Source organism: Zootoca vivipara, chromosome 6 (assembly GCF_963506605.1).
Source record: "Zootoca vivipara chromosome 6, rZooViv1.1, whole genome shotgun sequence".
Lineage (NCBI taxonomy): Eukaryota > Metazoa > Chordata > Lepidosauria > Squamata > Lacertidae > Zootoca > Zootoca vivipara.
Window position 1 is genome coordinate 56,352,146 of NC_083281.1, and position 20,153 is coordinate 56,372,298.

The following is a 20,153-nucleotide window of genomic DNA, read 5'->3' on the forward strand; positions in this document are numbered from 1 at the left end:
CACATGAGAGGTGCCACAACTGAGTTCCAGTGAGTTCCAGCTGGGGGAAAAAGCCCTGGCTACATCCCTTTTCAATGAACCAGTTTAGCTGGAACTTCTTCCCAGTCTCTCCCCCTCCCACAATTAAAAACCTAAGCCTCCACTCCTCCTAGCCATTAAAGATAGAAATGGGAGAAAGCAGCTGGGGGCAAGTCTTCAAAACCTGAATCAGCACAGCCCTCCCCAGCCCCGCAAGATTGTTTTAATCTCGTGAATTTTAACTTAAAATAAAAAAGAAAAGTTTCTTGATGCTATTCTTTTGTTTATTTTGGGATCAAAGTCTTTAATATTTCCCCCCTCTGTCACACATTGACATTTGCCAAGTTTTTCCTACCACCACAGGGGCTGGAAATAGGCCTTTTGAACATGAAAGAGATTCTCTTTGCAGTTTTATTGCATGGGTTTTTGTTTGTTTGTTTGATTTTGCACTTTAAAAGAATCTACAGACTTGGTGAGGCTTGGATTAAAATTAAAGGAGTTGGCAGCGAGAGGCCTGCCAATAGTTTTCCTGCTCCCTGTTGATGTATCAGTTTGTAAGAGTGCACAAAACTGCTTTACAATGTTAAGTGTTCTTATTCGGCAGAGTAAGAAAGTAAGGAGACTCCTGTTGGATTGGACCATCTAATCCAGCATCCCATTTCCTACAGTGGTTGGCGAGATGCTTCTGAGAAGTCCACAAGGAAGGCATGAAGGCAGTGCCCCCCCTACAGTCCCTCCCTCCCCACAACTGATTCTGAGTGACCAACTGCCTTTGAATATGAACATTTGCTATGGTCATTGTGGTTAATAGCTGTTCATTGAGTTCTCATTCCTTGGGAATTTGACTAGTCCAATCCACTTTTAAAGCCTTCTGCAACTTAGATGCTATCAGCACATCTTGTGGCACTGAGTTTCACAAGTTAAAAAACCTATTGCCAATCAACTCAATTTAGTTAACTCTAATCCTAGTATGATGGAGAAGGAAGGGAGGGGTGGAAATATAGCTCTATCCAGCTTCTCTATACCATGTATAATGTTATTAATTTCTGTTGTGACCTGTCTTACTACCAGTAGTATTCCCCTTGTCCTTCCCTTCCTGTGCAGAATGCACTGGAAAGTGTGTCACACAACACTTGCTCTAATGTAACATCGTCTAGCCTCGCCAACGTCTACTAATCTCCTTGCAAACAAGTCAGGATGAATGCCCAAAAAAGTAAATTGTTCATTGTGGTCCCCACATTCTCATCTTCCTAATTTTTGGACCCAGAAATAACAACAAACACATGCAGCAGGTTGGGTGAGACAAAGGGGGCCTTTTCATCTCTTCTGCCCTTCCGAACAGGAGGCTGAAAGCTGTGTGTGTCACATCTCTCTTTTCCAGCAGCTTCTTAGGATGACCTTGTCTGGCTGTTTTTTCTCTCTCTCTCTTTCTCTCTCTTTTTGTGAGGAGAGCCTGGCTCATGTTTGTAAAGGAGGCTGTGTCGGGGAGGGAGTACAGATGCCATCCTGCAATAATGGGAACGTTTCGGTCCGTTTCCCCACTGGATTTATTGCAAGCTGTGCTGCTGCTGATGCAGTGGCCAGGCGCAGGGACTGAGCTATATTTCTCTCCCCCCTCAGATTTTAGCCAGACAATTTTGGCTCCTGGTGACCCTAAACGTTCCCATTCCCCTCACCCTAGGCTTGGCCAATGCCACAAAGGCAAAAGGGGCATCAGACTATTTGTGGAATCGCAGGGAGGACAGTTCTTCCTCAGCTTTCTCACGTCCTCTATCCATGCCCGTCTCTGTATTTTGGAGGCAAAAAAACCCCAACCTTTTGCTGTGCTCTCCTGACTTAATATTGGATTGGTTCCTGATGCTTCTCAACCTAAGGAGAGAGAATGGTAGGCAGCCACACAGTGCCATCAGGATTTGTGCTTATCTCCAGCATGTTGAAATCATCATTATTATTTTTTTTAAAAAAGGTTCTGGGACTCGAAGCTTGTTCGCAAGGCACAAGTCTTGGACTTGGAAAGGCAGCCTTCCAGTATGTATGTGTGTAGATTGATCTCTATTAGGAGTGACCAATACAGTATGTAGTTCTCCAGATGCTGCTAGACTCCAACTTCCATCACCCTGACTATGGGCTATTCTCATCATGGATGTGCATGGTATTTTGAAGAATAAGAGTAAGGTCCTTCAATGGATGAGCACAGTCTAAAAATCTGATACAGGGAAGGCAACATAAGGAGGGGGAGGAAGAGAGCGAGAAAGAGATGAATGTAACAAGAGAAGTTGATCCAGTTAAATTACACATACCCGTGTTTCTCCAAAAATAATACACCGTCTGATTTTTATTTTTCCTCAAAAAAAACCCCCCACTATGGCTTATTTTCAGGGGATGTATTATCTTTTCCCTCCTCCTCCTGCTGCAGCCGGCATTGCTGCTGTGCCTATCACTATGTCTTATTTTCGGGGTATGGCTTATATTCCTTGAATGCTTAAAAATCCTGCTATGGCTTATTTTATGGCTACGTCTTATTTTCGGAGAAACAGGGTACTTTAAGGGTGATCCAACACATGGTTAAAATAAGCCCAATTGTGTTCAATGGCTTTTAAACCTGAGGAGCACATTCCCTCATGTGGAACCTTTCAGGGAGCACATGCCAGTGGTTGGAAGGCCAGAGGCAAAAGTGGGCAGAGCAATGGATGCATGCAACTTGTATCTTTCTACAGCAGGTTGCATCCCAGCCAGACAAAAGTCAGAGGTTTACACATGCAGGCACACAGATAACACACACACCTTTCCATCCACTGCTGGGCAGAGAGGCCTAGAGGGCTACTTTCAGCCCCTGGACCTGAGGTTCCTCACTCCTATGCAGAGGACTACAGCCTCAAAGGCTGCATTTGAGGAGGGCTAAGGGCTTGTACCATATCCCTTAGCCTTGCTTGTGCTGTGCCTGGGCCTGTGCGTGGGCCTGAGCCGTTTTCCGTTTGCCCCACTGCTTTCCCTGGGAAAGCCCACTATTCACCACTGAATTGGTGCAAACTTCAATCCACGGAAAATCCAATCGATGTCTGCTTTGATTCAGTGGTAAGGAGTAGGTTTTCCCTGGGGGAAAGTGGTGGGACAAGCGGAAGTGTGGACACGCCCTAAGTTGTAATTATTGACTTGCAACAATGGCAGCCTTGTCTCTTGCTTTCTCATGATGCACCGATAGAGCAAGCCAATTGCGCTGGGATTTTACTGATGTAATGCCTGCTGCCGAAACATGCAGTTAGGAGTCCAGGGGCGAGCAAGCTGCTGCCTTCCAGATATTTGGTGAACTACAACTCCCATTAGCTCCAGCCAGTGTGGCCAATGATCAGGGATAATGTGAGCTGCAGTCCAACAACATTTGGAGGGCTCCACCTTGGCTAGGCTTGAGTAAGACAAACTTGAAGACATCAAAATCTTCTGTAAGCGTTTGTCATTTAGATACTGAGGGCAATCCTACTCAGAGTAGACCAGTTGAAGTTCATTAACTTGACTAAACGAGGTTTGTTAATTTGTGTTTACTCTGAGTAGGGCTTAATTAACTACAATCTTCTAAAACTAAGCAAACACTGGCAGGACTGCCAGACATAAGGAATTTGGCTGATTAAACACTTTTCACCTGTGCTAACATTCCCTGCTTTTCCCTTAAAAAAAAACAGTACACCACAACCAGCACTGTGCTTTGCCCTGCACTCAGCTATCCTGTAAGCATTTTTTAAAGGGGAAAGAACCCATTTTTAAAAATTTGGGGGAGAGAAGCAGGCAGGAGATGTAGGACTTGTACTCATCCCCCCCCCAACAACACCCTTGTGTTTCTTGCTGCAGCAGGCTGTAGAGTTTCATTGGGGTGTCCAGTTTGCCCTGGGTTTGCTCTTAAGCAGGACCATTCCTCCCCTGTGACTCCTTGTAGCCTGACAGCTCACACACTGGACTGGGTGCAAGCACAGAAGGCGGTTCCACCTTGGCTGCTTGTTGAGCCCCTTATCTCTGCCCAGAATATGGGTTGCAGAAAACCCTGGGGTGTATCTTGCCCCACCAGGCTGGTGCTGAGCTTGTACATATCTATCTGCAGCCCTGGCAGGTGTTCAGCCTGCCTGAAGTCATCAGCAGCTTAGCAGATGTCTGATGGAGGTAAAAAGGCCCTTGCCATATTGTGCCTTTTCAGCTTTTGCACTCCACAAACCATTACTGTGGGGCCAGTTTTCATAGGTCTCCCAGGGGGAAGGCAGCATGGTGAAGTTGGCTGCTTCACATGATGGAATTTAGGAAGGCTAGATGAAAGCAAGAACTGATGTCTGTACGGAATGGTGTAGTGAAACATTGTGAACTGTTGTGCTCAGAATGGGGAGGGAATGTTAGGTGCTCCACTTCAGGCAACAAAATGCTTTGGGCTGGCACTGCAGAGTTTATTTTTGTGTGTGTATTTGTTTATTCCATCTTGGAAGCTAACCCAACATATGTGGAGTGCTCAGTTGGTGCCCACACCCAGACCTGCTTAGTTTCAGGTAAGGTAGCTGCCTCATGTACCCTTAGACCAGAGCTTTCCAATCTGTGTGCTGCGCGAACGCTCCCTGTGCTTCTGGAAAGGGGTTAGTTTAACCTCCAGATTGCTAATAAAACTGAATTACTGTGTTTTGAAATGATGCATGTCTAAAAAGTATGTCACCAACCTGAAAAGTTTGGAAAGCTCTGCCTTAAAATATATTCTGGGCTCTTTTCACATTCAGCTTCCTTCTACTCACTCTGTGCTGGTAGCACAGGTCCACCTGATCACATTTTCAAATTTATGCGTTAACAAAATTTATATACCACTTGATTGTAAATAGGCCGCTAAGCAGTTTACAACCCCCCTCCCCAAACATTTAATTTTATCAGTAAAAGATAGCTAAAAACAGGTACAGGCAGCAACCATTTTAGGTGTGTCCAGTTGACACGTGATCGCCAATGCAAGGGTCTTTTTGGACCCAGAAGAGGGCAGAATGGGGGTGGGGATGGGGGCAGGATGTAATGGGGCAGGGCGCTCTAATGCAAACTCCGCTGATGGACACAGGGGCCCGGAACAGAACCCCTGTGCAAAATTGTCGCTGCTTGTATTTAAAAACATACAAAAATAATTAAAATAGCAAGCTAAAAAGAAATTAAAACAAGTGTCAGGTTAGACTTGGCTAAACAAAACACACCCTACAAGTGTCTTTATTTTCCATAGACGTCCCTGATTTATTGAAGCCGTCCCAGTTTCTGATTTGTTTCCAGAATGCCCCACTTTTCCTTAGGTCTTAGGATGTCCCTATTTCCACTAGAGAAATGTTGGAGGGTATGGAGTTATCTAACCCCCGCCCCCAAGCCGTCTGAAGGCAATCCTGTATAGGGAAGGGTTTTTTTTTTTAAAGTTTTATGATTTATGATGTTTTTATATATGTTGGAAGCTGCCCAGAGAGGCTAGGGCAACCCAGTAAAATGTGTCAGGTATAAATAGTAAAATTATCATTACAGAATGGGACGCCCCTATTTTCATCGGAGAAATGTTGGAGGGTATGGAAAAAATTTTAAGCAGGTGCTAAAAGTGTACAGCATTGCTTTTTGACAATGGGCAGGGAGTTCCAACGTTTAAGCGCTATTACATGTGTGTACTTTTCACATAAACATATCAACCTCTTTAATATTGTTGTTATGACACTCCCCCAAAACACCACCAAGAATGTGAGCCGAGAAGAGTCTCAGTTCATTCACTGAGAGTGACTTTGGCTGAGTAAGAACCACCTTGACTGTCTCCTCCAGTGCCTGGTGTAGCTTTTGCTGTGCAATCTCTGGGGCTGATGGGAGTTGGAGTTCAACAACATCTGGAGGGACACAGGTTCCCCCACCTCCCAGTTTAAAGCATTTTTGTTGTTGTTGTTTAGTCGTTTAGTCGTGTCTGTCTCTTCGTGACCCCATGGACCATAGCACGCCAGGCATTTTTAGGCATTTTTAGCCTCACTGTTTAGCACACTCTCAAAGCTTCCCAGTATGCCTTAGGTCTATACTGGAAAACAGTCCCTGGCCCCAGGCTTCCAATCTAAAAGACAGTACAGTACACACAAGGAAAAAGTGATGGGGAGGAAGGAAAGGAATAAAATAAAGCTTGGTCACTAGTTATTATAGTTTCTTTCTTTCTAAATTACAGCATTTTTATCCTGCCCTTTTTTTTAGTGCAAATTTGCCACTCAGGGTGGCTTACAAGACCATAACCATTGCAACATCTAAAAAAAAGAAAAAAGGTGGGGGTGGGGGAGACAGGATCAGGAGTTAAAAATTGTCATGACCAGCTGGGATGGCAACAGTTCAGGGAGCCCATCGGAATGGCTGCAGATACCGGTAGGTGATGATGGCTGAGGGAAAGCCAAAGGCAGCTGGTCCATCAGGAGAGGCAATGAATTATGTGTTGCATTCAGTCTGCATCAGTACAAAGGCAACCAAGCTAGAAATGTTGCTGGATAAACCCTGGCTGCTCAGTTTATTTAATGACTGATTTTTAAACGGATATTCAAGGTGGCTTACAATCAAAACGAAAGCAGAACAGAGTAAGAAAAAACACATTTAAACAAAAATGCTTGTTGGGTGTTTCATACCATTTGTTCACATACACACCAATGAGCAGGAGTATATAGCGCAACACCACTGTTTTTGAATCAGTGTGACTGTGATCTTGTACTTACCTGGAATTAAGCTCCATTGAACTCAGTGGTGCTTAGTTTTGACTGCATAGATTCAGCTTTTAAAACACTTCAAGCTTTAACAAAAGGTATTCAACAAGCTGAAAATTCACCTTTTAGCTTTTAATTAGAAATGAAAGCAATCTTGCAATAAACTGTACCATTTAAACTGCTAGTGTGAAGTAGGAACCCCAACAAATAAAAGGAGAAAAAGTATCCAATCTCTCCTTTGATTATTTTCTTCACTCTCTTAACTTTCTCCTTCTCCATGCTAATCAGACACAAACGCACTTGATAGTCTCACTATCACCACATTCACTTACCGTAACAAAGAGGGTCTGTCAATTATCCTGGTGCTCTAGCAGATGATGTTCTGAAAGTTGTGGTGCTGTGCTTCCCTCTATCTTTCCTGCACTACATGAATTGCAATTCATGTTTTTCTGTTTGTTCCAGAGCTAAAGTCTTCTGGATCTGCCTGCATTTAAGTGTACAGTGACGAGAGGCATTCTAGTTGACAAAATGGTCTATATTCTATCAAAGTTTTTCTTCAAAAATGTGATAATTATTTTTATTATGAGAAAAATAGCGGTGTACTGTAGAGTTTTATGGAGATGTCTTATGAGTTTTTAAACTGGTTGACCTCCTTGGGCCATTCTGGATAAAGTGGCACAGAACTGTAATCAATCATCCAGGGCTCAGTCCATTAATGGAGCAGCAGTCATGCTGAGCTGCCAAAAGGAGATGCAAATGCTGTAGTCGCCACTCATTTGTCAGCTGTCAGAATTATATTAGTGGTTTACACTACTGTACAGGGTGAAGATACAGTGAACCAGTCTGTGCAATTGGATGTGACACAGCATGTGTTGTGTACAAGAGATGCAAATGCATTAGCAGAGGAGATGGAGCAAAAACAAAAGTGACTTGGGAGGTGGTGGGCTCTCCTTTGCTGGAGGCATTTTGGCAGAGTTTGCATGGTTTTCTCTTGAGGATGCTATGGCTGAATCCTGCGTTGAGCAGCCAGGATTTGACTAGAAGACCTCAACGGTATCTTCCAACACAATGAGTCTAAGGCTGTGGAGTAAAGTTTTCAGACATGCCAGCCATGCTGTTTGTATACGTTTCAGCATTCTTACCCAGCCAGCTCTGAGTATTCCTTGGGTATCTACAGTGCCATATGTATCGGAGTTTCCCTTGGGCCTTCGGGGTCCTAGCAGTTGCCCAAGAATGCCAGGTGCTGATCTCTGGACAATTCCACTTCCAATTACTGAGTGCAGGCTCGTGAAGTCCAGCATTCTGTTTGCCCCCAGCAGCTCAGCAGGGCAATCACCTTCCGCTGTTGCTTACCTGGTCCCATTCCCACAGAGCTATCATGACTAATGTTCCTTGATAGACCTAGCTTTCCATTAATTGGTCTAATTATATTTTAAAGCTCTCTGAGCAAGCGTCCATCGCCTCATCTTGTAACACTGAATTTCACAAGTTAATTAAGTGCTGTGGGAAGAAGTAATTACTTTTGTCTCCTGAATCTACTGCCTATCAGTTTCAATGGGTGGCCCTGAGATATTTTATTATGATGGGGGAAGACAAGAGTGTTCTCTAGCCATTTGCTCCCAATGTGCAAAATTTTATAAACCTGTGTCATGTCCCCGCCTACCATATTTTTTCTTCTAAATAAGTGCTCACTCGATTGAATGCTCCCCCATACTAAAAAAAAAATCCTTGCCACAAAAAATTAGCACATGAAGGGAAAGGATCCTAGCCTTTTTCTCTGACATACTAATTTTCTGTGTGTAGAGACTGGGGAATGGTTTGGTATGGAAGAATGCAGGTATCATCTGAAGCATGCTCTGCAATTTGAAGTGGCTTAGGGCCCTCATATCTGATGGAATGCCTCCTCACTTAACAACTTGCCTATGCATTAAGAGGAGACCCTTTTCCAAACTCAGTTTGTAGGAGGCATATAATGCATGGGTCGTCAACTTGATGCCCACAGGTGCTGTGGCACCCATGAGGGCTTCCAATAGCCCCTGGACAGGTGCCCCAAACTCTGGATTTTTCATTTTAAAAAGGCTCCAGCTCTCCTAGAAAGTAAGTTATTGAGGAAAATGTGCAGGTATCCTCTAATCAATTTCTCTGAAATGAGTGTGGTGCTGCTCTCTTATATATATATTTTCTGATATTCCCTGTTCTTATTTGACAGTAGCAGCATGTGAACTCCATAAACAGCACCAGCAGGAGTCAGGACATAGCTGACTTCCTATGGGTAAGCATAAAGTGGTCACAGGGTGGTTGTCTCTAATACTGTGTTAAGCCACACTTCCCATGGCAGCCATTTTGTGTTATGACACATTCCCTCCGTGGCAGCCATTTTCTGAGTGGCACCCCCACAACTTCTGAAAACTTCTGAATTTTTTTTTAAACTTTCTAAGACCAATAAGAGTTGAAATCTTTCTGTTCTGTTCCATAGATCTATTACCTGCCAGCATGACCTGAAGTTCCTTATTTTACTGTTTACTATGTTGCAGGCAACATGTTGCTGCCAACCTAGCAGTTCGAAAGCACGTCAAAGTGCAAGTAGATAAATAGGTACCGCTCCGGCGGGAAGGTAAACAGCGTTTCCGTGTGCTGGTGTCGCCAGAAGCGGCTTAGTCATGCTGGCCACATGACCAGGAAGCTGTATGCCGGCTCCCTCGGCCAGTAAAGCAAGATGAGCGCCGGAACCCCAGAGTCATCCGCGACTGGACTTAACCGTCAGCGGTCCTTTACCTTTTTATGTTACAGGCAAGAGTTCAGTGCATATTCAGACTAGCACAAAGACAAGTTTTCAAATAACCTTCAGACTACTTGAAGGTTTGTTTACCACTCTTAATTTAGAAAATCCCAGAGAGGTGCAACAAACCTAATTCTGCACTGCTCAGGTGGCATCTCAAACTCTGTGTTCAGTACTGGGAGCCACACTTTTAAGGACACTGACAAACTGGAACGTGTCCAGAGGAGGAAGATCAGGAAGGTGAGGGGTCAGGAAACCAAGTCCTTTGAGGAACTTTATGGTTGAAATAGCTGGGAGACATGATAGCAGTCTTCAAATATCTGAATGATGCTTATGCCAGAATCGAACAGATGTTCTCTGTAGCTCAATAACACCTTTCTCTAAGCTGGTACCCTCTCATCAGCCCCAACCAGCATAGCCAATAATCAGAGATGCAGGGAGTAGTGGCCCAAAATACTTTGAGGGCACCACATTTGGAAAGGCTGCTCTGGCAAGCAAGGCTATATTGTTTTATCGATTATAATTGTTTTATTCATGATTTGTTAATCACTGTATTTTCCCATCTATAAGACGACCCCATGTATAGTACTCCCCCTATTTTGGGGGGACTCAGATTTAAGAAAATGGGGGGGGGGATATATCCGTGTATAAGACGTCCCCCTAATTTTTCGACATTATTTTTTAGGGGGGAAACCTGGTCTTATACATGGAAAAATACGGTATTTTGTATTATTTATGCTGAATTTGTTATTATGTTATGCAGCCTAAAATACTAGAGTCATTTATCTGGGAGTAAACCCCACTTAATACAACTTACTTCTGAAAAGATGTTAATAGGATTTCACTGTTAATGGGCCGCTGCGTTTCCTGCAGAATCCAACAGATGGCGATACTGCATAAAGAATACTTCTCCATCTACTGCCGGTAATGCTCCTACATGTAATGAAACACCCACTAATTTTGGAATTGTTATCATCATCCACAATAGTTCCTGGTTTGAATGAAACCATCGCTCCAATGCATTAGCCTGAATTCAGTAGCCGCACTCTCTGAGCTTCTGTCCCCACTTACAGTTGTAGGTAGGGAATAATACTTACAAAGAGGTCGTAATGATTACAACTAGGGAAATGTATATTACATACATACACTTTACAGGCTGCGGTATAATCAACATTCTTCAGAATTAAATCAATCAAAATTTCAAAAAACAAAGTGCTATACAATTATTAAATCACCAATCACTATACAACAGAGGAAAAGTCACTGCGCAAAACAATTTAAACTGAGGACAGAAGAGTAAAATCCACAGAGCTAAAACAGCATAAAGCAATAATATAATTTTAAAGGCCTGGGGAAATGAAAAGGGGGTTGCCCAGTGCGGAAAATTTACTAAGGTATTATTTATTATTCTTCATTGCAAACATTTTTATCCTGTCCTTCAGATGAAAATGCTCATAGAGCAGTTGAACTGCAAGCAATTGTGTGCACTGCAGAGCTTGCTTCAAGCCCGCACAGTTTGGGCCAGTTGGCAAGGCTCAGGAAACTGTGAGGAAAGGATGTATCTTTGCGCGGACCTGCCCGCCTCTGCGTCCGACATCTTGAGCTGGCCGAGCTGTTTACTTTGCACAACGGAAATCCCGCCCCAACGTCGCTTCCTCTTCCTGGTTTGCTGGCGCTGCAGGGAAGATCGGGAGGGCAGGGCGAGACGCCAACCCTCATCCTCCGGCCAGCCCACCTAGCTCGGGTGGCGTTGGGAAGTCGCTGAGAGGAGGAGTCCAGCTGGCGGAGCGGGAATGAGGCCTCGCTCCTGTCCTGAGAAAGGGGCAGGTCGCTTTGACACGGGTCTTCGGCAGCCGCCCCTATGAATCGGGAGCGGAGGTCGCTGCGGAACTCAAAGCCCACGGGGTAAGTTTGCAGATCCCGGGTATCGTTGGCGTAGATGGATGGCAGGCAGAGACCGCCGAATAAGCTGGCGGGTGGCGAAGCTCTTGAGTGCTTCGTAATTCCCTCTTAATCGGACTTTTACTCGCTGTAGGGTATTGATTTTCCGAAGCAGCCACCCCACTTCGGGACATTACTTTCCCGTTGCTGTGCAGAGGCGCGCACGGCATCTTTTGCTTTGGACCACTTGCATGCACTTCCAGCGCAAATGCAACCCATCCTCCGTACTAGGTAGGCTTATTGCGCTGCGAGTCCCGAATGATTGCAGTGAGGCTTAGCTTCTATGTAAGTGTAGCCAGGGTTTTACTCTATGGAAGTTTCATGTGCATCTCGATGTGGCTGGGGCTTCCTTCCAAGTTATGTAGCCAGCATAAAATACGTGTGTAAAACCCATACCTAAAGCTATGGTATGTTAAATAAATAAATGAATAGCTAGCTAGCAATAGTTCACCTATCTCTATATTTTTTCTCTTACCAGGGAATAAAATAGGTTGTAGAATTCTCCCACTCAGTTTAGTCTGAATTTGTCTTATGTCTGAGAAAGTGTTCTGTCAATACATGTTCTACTTTTAGATTTAATGGGAGCCTGCTGTTTTTGCACCAACCCACATTTATAGTAGCTCTGCAGTGGGTGTCCAAAATTGTAAGTTCTTCTTGGACCAGCAATGACCAGCCCTGTATATTCCTTTCTTATCTGCATTAGGCTGCTATTCACCAGCGTGATAAAGACCAATTTGAGTACCCTGTGACCTTGTGGGCATGCCTGTGCAAGCTTTTTTTGTTGGCTTTGGGTGAATGCAAGCCCCTTCCTAATCCCATAGTGCAATCTGGGAATCTCAATAGAAAAGAGAAAGGAGTGATACTAATGGGTGAAACTCTGTATCAGGAAGGAAGATCTTCTGTTCTCAGGAACTGTTTGGCTGCACCCCAATTTTGCTCTAAATCTGGGGTCTAATACAAAATTCAGCAAAAATTATATTTATATTGCAAGTTTCTAGCCCTTGTGATTTCTGGCAAAAATATCTGAAAATAGAGTGATGTGCAACAGGAGTAAATTTTGCATTCAAGGGTGTTTTTTAAAACAAAAATTCTATGATGCTCATAACTTATTCCTCAAAACACCTAATTTTGGGCCACACTGCACCTGGCCAAGAATACAGTGGTACTTCCGGTTACAAATGTAATCCCTTCCAGAAGTCAGAAGTCTGTTTGCAACCCGAAACTGCTCGTAACATGAGGCGCACTTTCACTAATGGCGCTTCCTGCTGCTGCCGCGCTGCCAGCACGCGACTTCCGCTCTCATCCCGGGGCAAAGTTTCCAACAAGGGGCACCTACTTTCAGGTTAGCGGAGCTTGTAACCCGCAGCGTTTGCAAGGAGGATGTTACGTAACATGAGATTCCACTGTACAGGTTTCTGTTTCTTATCAAATAAGAATAGTGTTTTAGTTAAAATGAAGGGCTACTTGGATGAACTTTCTGTATACCAACTTGCAAATTGTTTACTATACTGATGGTTACATGATAAGGTGAGGTCATTGAATATGAAAGTGTTAAGGTCCTAGTAGTCCCATTAAGATGGCTGAACATGGATTGGCTGTGTACCTACATACAGTACATATGGAAGGACATATGAAGCATTCTCTGGAGTAACATGGCTCATGTTGTCTCAAACATTCTCTTTGTTTTTCTGTTTTCCTAATGATGAATAAATGCACAATGGGTTTTAATGGTAAAGCAATCTGGAAGATATTTAGTGTGATACCATCAAGCAACTTTTTGCCATGCCACTTTCTTGTCCTCATATTTTGCACATTTTCCCATGCCTTTGTCATTTTAATTACTTATTTTTCCCAGTTTAGACAATGAAGATAGCCAGACAAATAGGCCCTGCTACTTGGAACCTTGGATCGTGAATCTTCTTCTGGAGTACAAGGATTCTGAAGCCAGAGAAGAGGGTCAACTTGGGCATGTCCTGAGGGTATATTAATGTGAATTTTTAAGCAGTGATGAATGGGGAACTCTTAATTTTTAAAATAAAATAAAATTCCATACTCCCCTTCCTCCAAGGAGCTTAGAACAATGTCTCCACCCTCACTTTTCTCTTTACAACAACCCTGTGAGGTGGTGCTTCTCAAGCTATCTTGAAGTGTCCAACCCAACCTGAACTGTGGTGGAGTTATCATGGACCAGTAGCTGATGGCTCACAGACCTGCCCCAGTCCATGTACCACCACTTTGAGTGGTTCTGCTCTGAGGTTCACTAGGCAGAGAGAGAGAGAGAGACTGGTAGAAAGCTTCATAGCAGAGTGGGGATTTGAACCTGGGTGCCCCATGTCCTAGTTCAACACTCTTACACCACATTAATGTGGACATAATTGATGCTTCTGCTGCTCCTGAGGCAGTGGCTATGTTCTACCTTCTGAATCCAGAGGAGACCTTTTGCTTGAGCATAAGAGTTGCTTTATATCACAGCAATCTCATGCATGCTTGCTCAGAAGCAAGTCCCTCTGTGTTCAATGGAGCTTACTCCCAGGTAATTGAGGATAGGATTGCAGCCTATGTGCCTTATAGCCAGAGCTGCAATGTTAGATCAATTACAATATTTTGATTAACTAAAATGGTGCCCCTGTTTAGTTGGGAAGCAGATTGAAGTTGCCTCCCCCCATTTTGTCTTTTAATACAAGTACTTGTCAAAATTGGAAGTCAGCACATACCAGCTTTGAAGAGAGTTTCTCTTCTTGTTAGTAGACTGATCTTTTTAAGATTATGCCTGTTGCAACAGGAGTATTCATCCTCTGAAAACAAAATGGGAAGTTCCCTGCTCCCACAACTCTAGGTCTTTCTCATATGCAGATCTAAATTGCCATACTGTGGCTTTCAAACTTTGTGGGTCTCCATATCTTCCTCATCCTGCCCCCCCCCCAAATGAATTAAAGACTCTAGAGTGGTTTCGTCCCTATTTTTAATACCTGACTTCTTTTCCTTATCTCCCAATTTATTGCTAGGTTTTAAATGAGACAGAGGCTCTAGATCATGATGAGCAGCTCCCAGCAGCTGTTCTGTGCATCGCAGATGGGCATCATTATATCCAAATGGAAGTTACAGCCAAAGCTGTTCAGATGACAAAATGGTAATTTTTACACTTTATGTATGAACTACATTTATATCTCAGCTTTCCGTCAATAAGCTTAAGGTGGTGTACATGGTTCTCCTCACTCTACATTTTATCCTCTGAACAACGCTGTGAGGTACCTTAGGCCGCGAGACAGTGAGTGGCCCAGAGTTGTCCAGTGAGCTTCCTGGGTGAGGGGGGATATTAACTCAGGTCTCCCAGGTCCTAATCATCAGATTTGCCGGGGTGAAATTAGTGTTTGGGTAAACAGCCTATTATAGGGAACCTGATAGAGTAGCAATAAATATCGGTGGTTCCAAACTGCTCTCTACCCTTGTTTCTGTCTTGCTGAGCTTGTGGCAAGCACTTAAGAAAAATGGAAATGTTTTGAGGGCCTGTCACAGAACCTTTAAAAGCAAGCAAACTGACTAGTCTAAAATTAAAATAATATTCAAACAAAAATTAAAAAGTATTAAAATAAGCAAGGGAGACTTCGGGGAGATAGATTACAGTGTTTTAATGATATGAATTTTGAAGATAATTATTTTATACTAGGCAGCCCACTCCAATGCATAATTCTTAAGAAAAACTTCCGTAATTAAAATGGTCTCATACTTCTCTTCATTGTGCTAATGTGGATACATTGCCAGTTCAAATCACTAATCAGTTGTTTTATGGAGGTCAGTGACTTAAACTTCCAGTGTTGAAGCAAAATCTCTTTGGTGGCCCAAGTGACTGGATTCTTTCATTAAATTTTGCAAGATTCTCTCCCCCACCCCAGGTTGAAGGATTCCAAAAGGCTACCATGTGAATCAGCACACACTCCACTTTTCCCTTGTCCCATCATAGTTTCCACAAACCAGAGGCTTAAGGCATAAAGTTGTATCCTCTGTCAGTCCTGATCAGTAGCTAATCCTTAGCTTAAAGTTAAAGGTACCCCTGACCATTAGGTCCAGTCGTGGCGACTCTGGGGTTGCGGTGCTCATCTTGCTTTACTGGCCAAGGGAGCTGGCATGCAGCTTCCAGGTCATGTGGCGAGCATGACTAAGCCGCTTCTGGCAAACCAGTGTAGTGCACGGAAATGGCGTTTAGCTTCTCGCCAGAGTGGTACCTATTTATCTACTTGCATTTTGACGTGCTTTTGAACTGCTAGGTTGGCAGGAGCAGGGACTGAGCAACGGGAGCTCACCCTGTCACAGGGATTCGAGCCGCTGACCTTCTGATCGGCAAGCCCTAGGCTCAGTGGTTTAGACCACAGCACCACCCGCGTCCCTAATCCTTAGCTTAGTTAGCTCTTAAGTTAACACTGCCATGGGCCCTGCTGCAATAGATTTCTGAGAGGCTTAGGTAGTGGTGACTTTCCTGGTTTTATCTACAGAGCACCTTCCTTTGGTTAGATAACTTTGTTATGGTTCCTTGTGTTTTATTACTGCCTTGGGGTTTTAAACCACTTTTAGGCTTTTTCTTAGAATTATGTGGTATATAAATTTTATGAAATACTTACCATGCATGTACAAAAGCTAGCACATTAGCAATCTGCATAACATTCTGTGCCAAGCAATCTAAAATTATGTGTTACAAAATCTACCAGAATGTGGTAAGAAGTTGCATAATGCAAAAAAGGCCATTTTAAAAATTAACTCTAGACCTTTCATGCATTGTTCACTTTTTAAGACACACAAGAGAGCCTATGGCAGACAACCAGTTGTTAATTTCTATTTGCAGAGCATGTAGCATGGAAGGGTAAATTCCATAATATTTTAGGACCTGCATACATAATTACTCTATTCACTCTGAGACAGCGTAAGAATAATTTTTGTAAACCAATATGTGCACATTTGCATTTGCACACTGTTGGCAAACTTCATTCTGCACTTTCCACTTGTGCTTTTGTAGAACTTGAAAGATCTCCCCACCCCGCCCCCTGAGCAATGTAGTGAGGAGGGAGCGGCATATGGGTGAGCGATGAGCAATATGTGTTCCTAGCTAAAGGAAAGTAAGGACTACATAATATGGGTCACACAGAGCACACAAGCACACTACTTGCATGATTATATTATTTTACTGTCTTTTGATGTAAACTACCTGCAGCCTTTGAATAACGATGTACAAGTATTTAAAAATAAATATATTCTCAAAACATATATTTGCTGTTATCTACAGTATTTGTTTTTGGATGTCCCTTTTTTTAACAATGGAAGCTGAAAGTTTCAGTATTCTGAGGAAATGAATGGATTCTTCCAAATTTTGCTTAGAATTGCAACCTTTTAGACGATGTGGCAAACTATTGGGCATGGCCATCATACATGTTTCTTTCTTTCTTTCTTTTTAGTGCTCTACCCCAGTCTGGATTTTCCAGTATTGTTGGCCAATTCATTGTCCTGCAGAATTTTAGGGTTTGTTTTAAAGAAGCAGCTAAAGTGGTAAGGCACACAAATATTTATTATTTAATTTATTATTATTTATACCCCACCCATCTGGCTGGGTTTCCTCGGCCACTGGGCGGCTTACAACATATCTAAAAACATAAAAAAATCCAATCCGTAAAAAACTGCATTGCCACCCTCTCCCAGTTATCTACAGGTAGGTCCTTATCATGCTCAGCTGAACCTGGGCAGACTCCTCCCTAAAGTCAAGATCGTGATTACACTGAGTTTCTTACGGTGGGAAGGAGTCTAACCATTTAAAACTGAATGTGACTAGAATCTTTGCACTCAGTGCACAAAGGTCAGGAGTGCAACCAGTGAGCACAGAGACACTGAAGCCTTACGGCTTGTGTGTATTCTCACACCACACTTTTAGCTCACATGCATTCACCATATGCCTGTAAAGCACTGTCGGTTTTAGGAAAATCTGCTGCCTACCATGGGATTATGCCACTGAAGTAATAGGAAGCTGGGCCTGCAGGATACCAAATTATTAGAGAATTTACCGTATTTTTCTGTGTATAAGACTATGCTTTTTTAAAAAGGCAAAAATTGGGTGTCGTCTTATACATGGATAGTGTATGAAGAGGCAGGATGTGCGATTAATGGCAGCAGCAAGTAGGGGATTGGCAGTGGCGATTTGGCGGGTGATTGGTGGCTGTGGCAAGGCCTGCTGGGGATTGGCTGCGGATGTGGCAATTGGGCAGGCGATTGGTGGCTGTGGCAAGTGGGCGGGCGGGCTGTTGGTGGTGGCGAGCGGGCAGACAATTGGCAACTACGGCGAGGTGTGCAATCAGCAGTGGCAGGCAGGTGGGTGAGCGATTGGCGGACGTGACCTCCCCCACCCCACCAAAAAGCTAAACAACTTGATTTCTTAATTTTGGGTTAAAAAAATAGAGGTTGTCTTATACATGGGGGCGTCTTATACACGGATAAATACGGTATTTCCCCATATTTCTTTAGTGATGTTCGTTTCTAGCATCTTTTGCCATCTTTGTTTGAATTAATTCACTTTATTTTCTTTACTGGCTCTCAGTAAAATTTGCAGAATTTGGCGGCCAGGTTGCTCACCAGAGCAAGATGGTTTGAGCATATTACAACTGATTCTGGCCCAGCTGCACTGGCTGCCAAATAGGTTCCTTCCCAATTCAAAGTGGTGGTTTTGACCTATAAAGCCTTAAACGGCTCAGGACCACAGTACCTCAAGGACTGCCTCTCCCCATATAAACTGAACTGGATTCTGTGATCCCCGTCTTTCTTTGTGTGCCTCCCCAACCAGAGGTCTGGAGGGTGGCAACACAAGAACGGGGCCTTTTCTGCAGTGGCTCCCCATTTGTGGGATGCTCTCCCTAGGGTGGTTTCGGCTGGCACCTTCATTACACCCCTTTAGGCACCAGGTGAAAACGTTCCTCTTCAACCAGACCTTGGGCTGATTAACATCTTATACTCTCTTTTAAATGTGTTTGTGGGAGCTGGTGCGGGGGTGGGGGTTATTAGTTCGTGGGGGGGCAGGGTTTGGTTGTTATTATTATTCTGTATTTTGTGTTTTTATATTGCATTTGTATGTTGTGAACTGCCCTGAGATCTACAGATCTCAGTATACAAATTTAATAAATAAATAAAATGAAACACCTGCCATTAATCAGTTAAAATGTATGTAATTGGGCAGTTCAATTTTCAAAACCTTGAAACCAAAAAAGTATTTGCTGGCGAATGAAAATGTGCCATCAAATCAAATGTGCACCCTTATCTGGCAAAAAAAAGGTGCACATTACATTCGAGTAAATACGGTACTTAGAATCAGGTGCAGCTGCATTGCCTCACATAAATTGGCGGGAAAACGTGTGAAGGCCTCAGCCAGCCTCCACAGGTTGGCTTGTATTTTATCTGTGGTATTGGGGTTCATCTGCTCCTCAGGAATTCTGCTAGGATAATAGTCAGGGTGTGACTCTTGAGTCGGTCGACTTTTCTCCTGACGCAGAAGGCTGTCAGGCACAAACCTTGGTCTGATTTGAGTTTGTCAGCATTCTGAGTGTCTGCCATCTTTAAGGCAGAAGAAGTATCATTGTGAGGTGACTTCTCCCACCTCCCTTTTTTAAAAAAACTGATACAGCACTACAGTATAATCTTGTGAAAGCACACTCTCTTAAGGTGAGTTTGTGAGTAGTTACGTCCTGAAAATGGGAGCGCTTGTGGTGAAGCATAAGTTTCCAATCTCCCTCTGGCCCTGAAGATGGTGTTGAACAAGTCACTATAGTTCAGCCTAACCCACCTCATGAGGTTATTGAAAGTTTAAATGATACTTGTTAAAGGAAAGGCATATGATGCAAGTCTTTATCTTAATAACAGGGAACTCTTATTTATTTGTTTGTTTATTTATCATTATCATTTTGTGGGTAGATAATTTTTTCTAGCCTAAGGTTCTTGTGAAAAGACCATATTTATCCCATGAACCTGAGGGGCAAAGCTAACATGGGAAGGATCCTTTATTGTCCCAAGTGGTATTTTGTTGGCACAGCTTATATGGGACACAGGTTGGTCTTGAGCAGATGACATGGACACTTAAATTGTCCCGAAGCAAGCCTATGTTGGCTGGAGAGAGCAAGGAGACATTTGCATTTTGTAATCCCCCCCCTTCCCTACAAATCTTATGCTAAGTAATATTAATGGACTGAAGGCTGTCTTCTTTTCCTCTCATACCGTGTTTCTCATATTATAAGACACGTCATATATTTATTTTTTCCTCAAAAAAACACACTATGTCTTATTTTCAAGGGATGTCTTATTTTTTTCCTCCTCCTGCCGCGGCCGGCATTGCTGCTGTGCCTATCACTATGTCTTATTTTCGGGGTATGGCTTATATTCCTTGAATGCTTAAAAATCCTGCTATGGCTTATTTTATGGGTATGTCTTAAAATATGAGAAACAGGGTATCTCATTCTGTATTATGCTGTAGGAACATAATATGATTAAATTTAGGGAAAGCCAAGAAGGGGCCCTGCTATCTGTTCTCTCCACCTCCCACCGCCCCCTGCATATCATTCAAGCAGGTGTTCCAACTCTAGGGGGTTTATGTGTCATCGGCCCCCTCAATCTCTGTTGGAAAGGGGCTGGTTCCCCTTGATGTTGAGGGGGCCCAGCGTGCATCGTGCGTGCACGTCACATGCATTGTGCAC

At 43.4% G+C, this 20,153-nt stretch overlaps 1 protein-coding gene across 6 annotated transcripts in view; it reads left to right on the forward strand.

Annotated features, from left to right (window-relative positions):
* The window catches only part of LOC118087309 (uncharacterized), a 38,122-nt gene that overhangs the window by 4,058 nt on the left and 13,911 nt on the right, over window positions 1-20,153 (forward strand). For 3 of the 6 annotated variants that reach the window (XR_004692821.2, XM_035119849.2, XM_035119850.2), the window contains exons 2-6: window positions 8,929-8,991; window positions 10,941-11,403; window positions 13,295-13,418; window positions 14,445-14,569; window positions 16,884-16,974. Coding sequence is in view for 5 of the 6 variants with exons in the window: in XM_035119849.2 (XP_034975740.2) it covers window positions 11,360-11,403; window positions 13,295-13,418; window positions 14,445-14,569; window positions 16,884-16,974 (384 nt within the window). In the remaining variant the exon portion in view is untranslated. Of the gene's footprint in view, window positions 1-8,928; window positions 8,992-10,873; window positions 11,404-13,294; window positions 13,419-14,444; window positions 14,570-16,883; window positions 16,975-20,153 lie in introns of those variants that run through there. The other 3 variants (XM_035119851.2, XM_060275995.1, XM_060275996.1) reach the window with 3 other exon arrangements.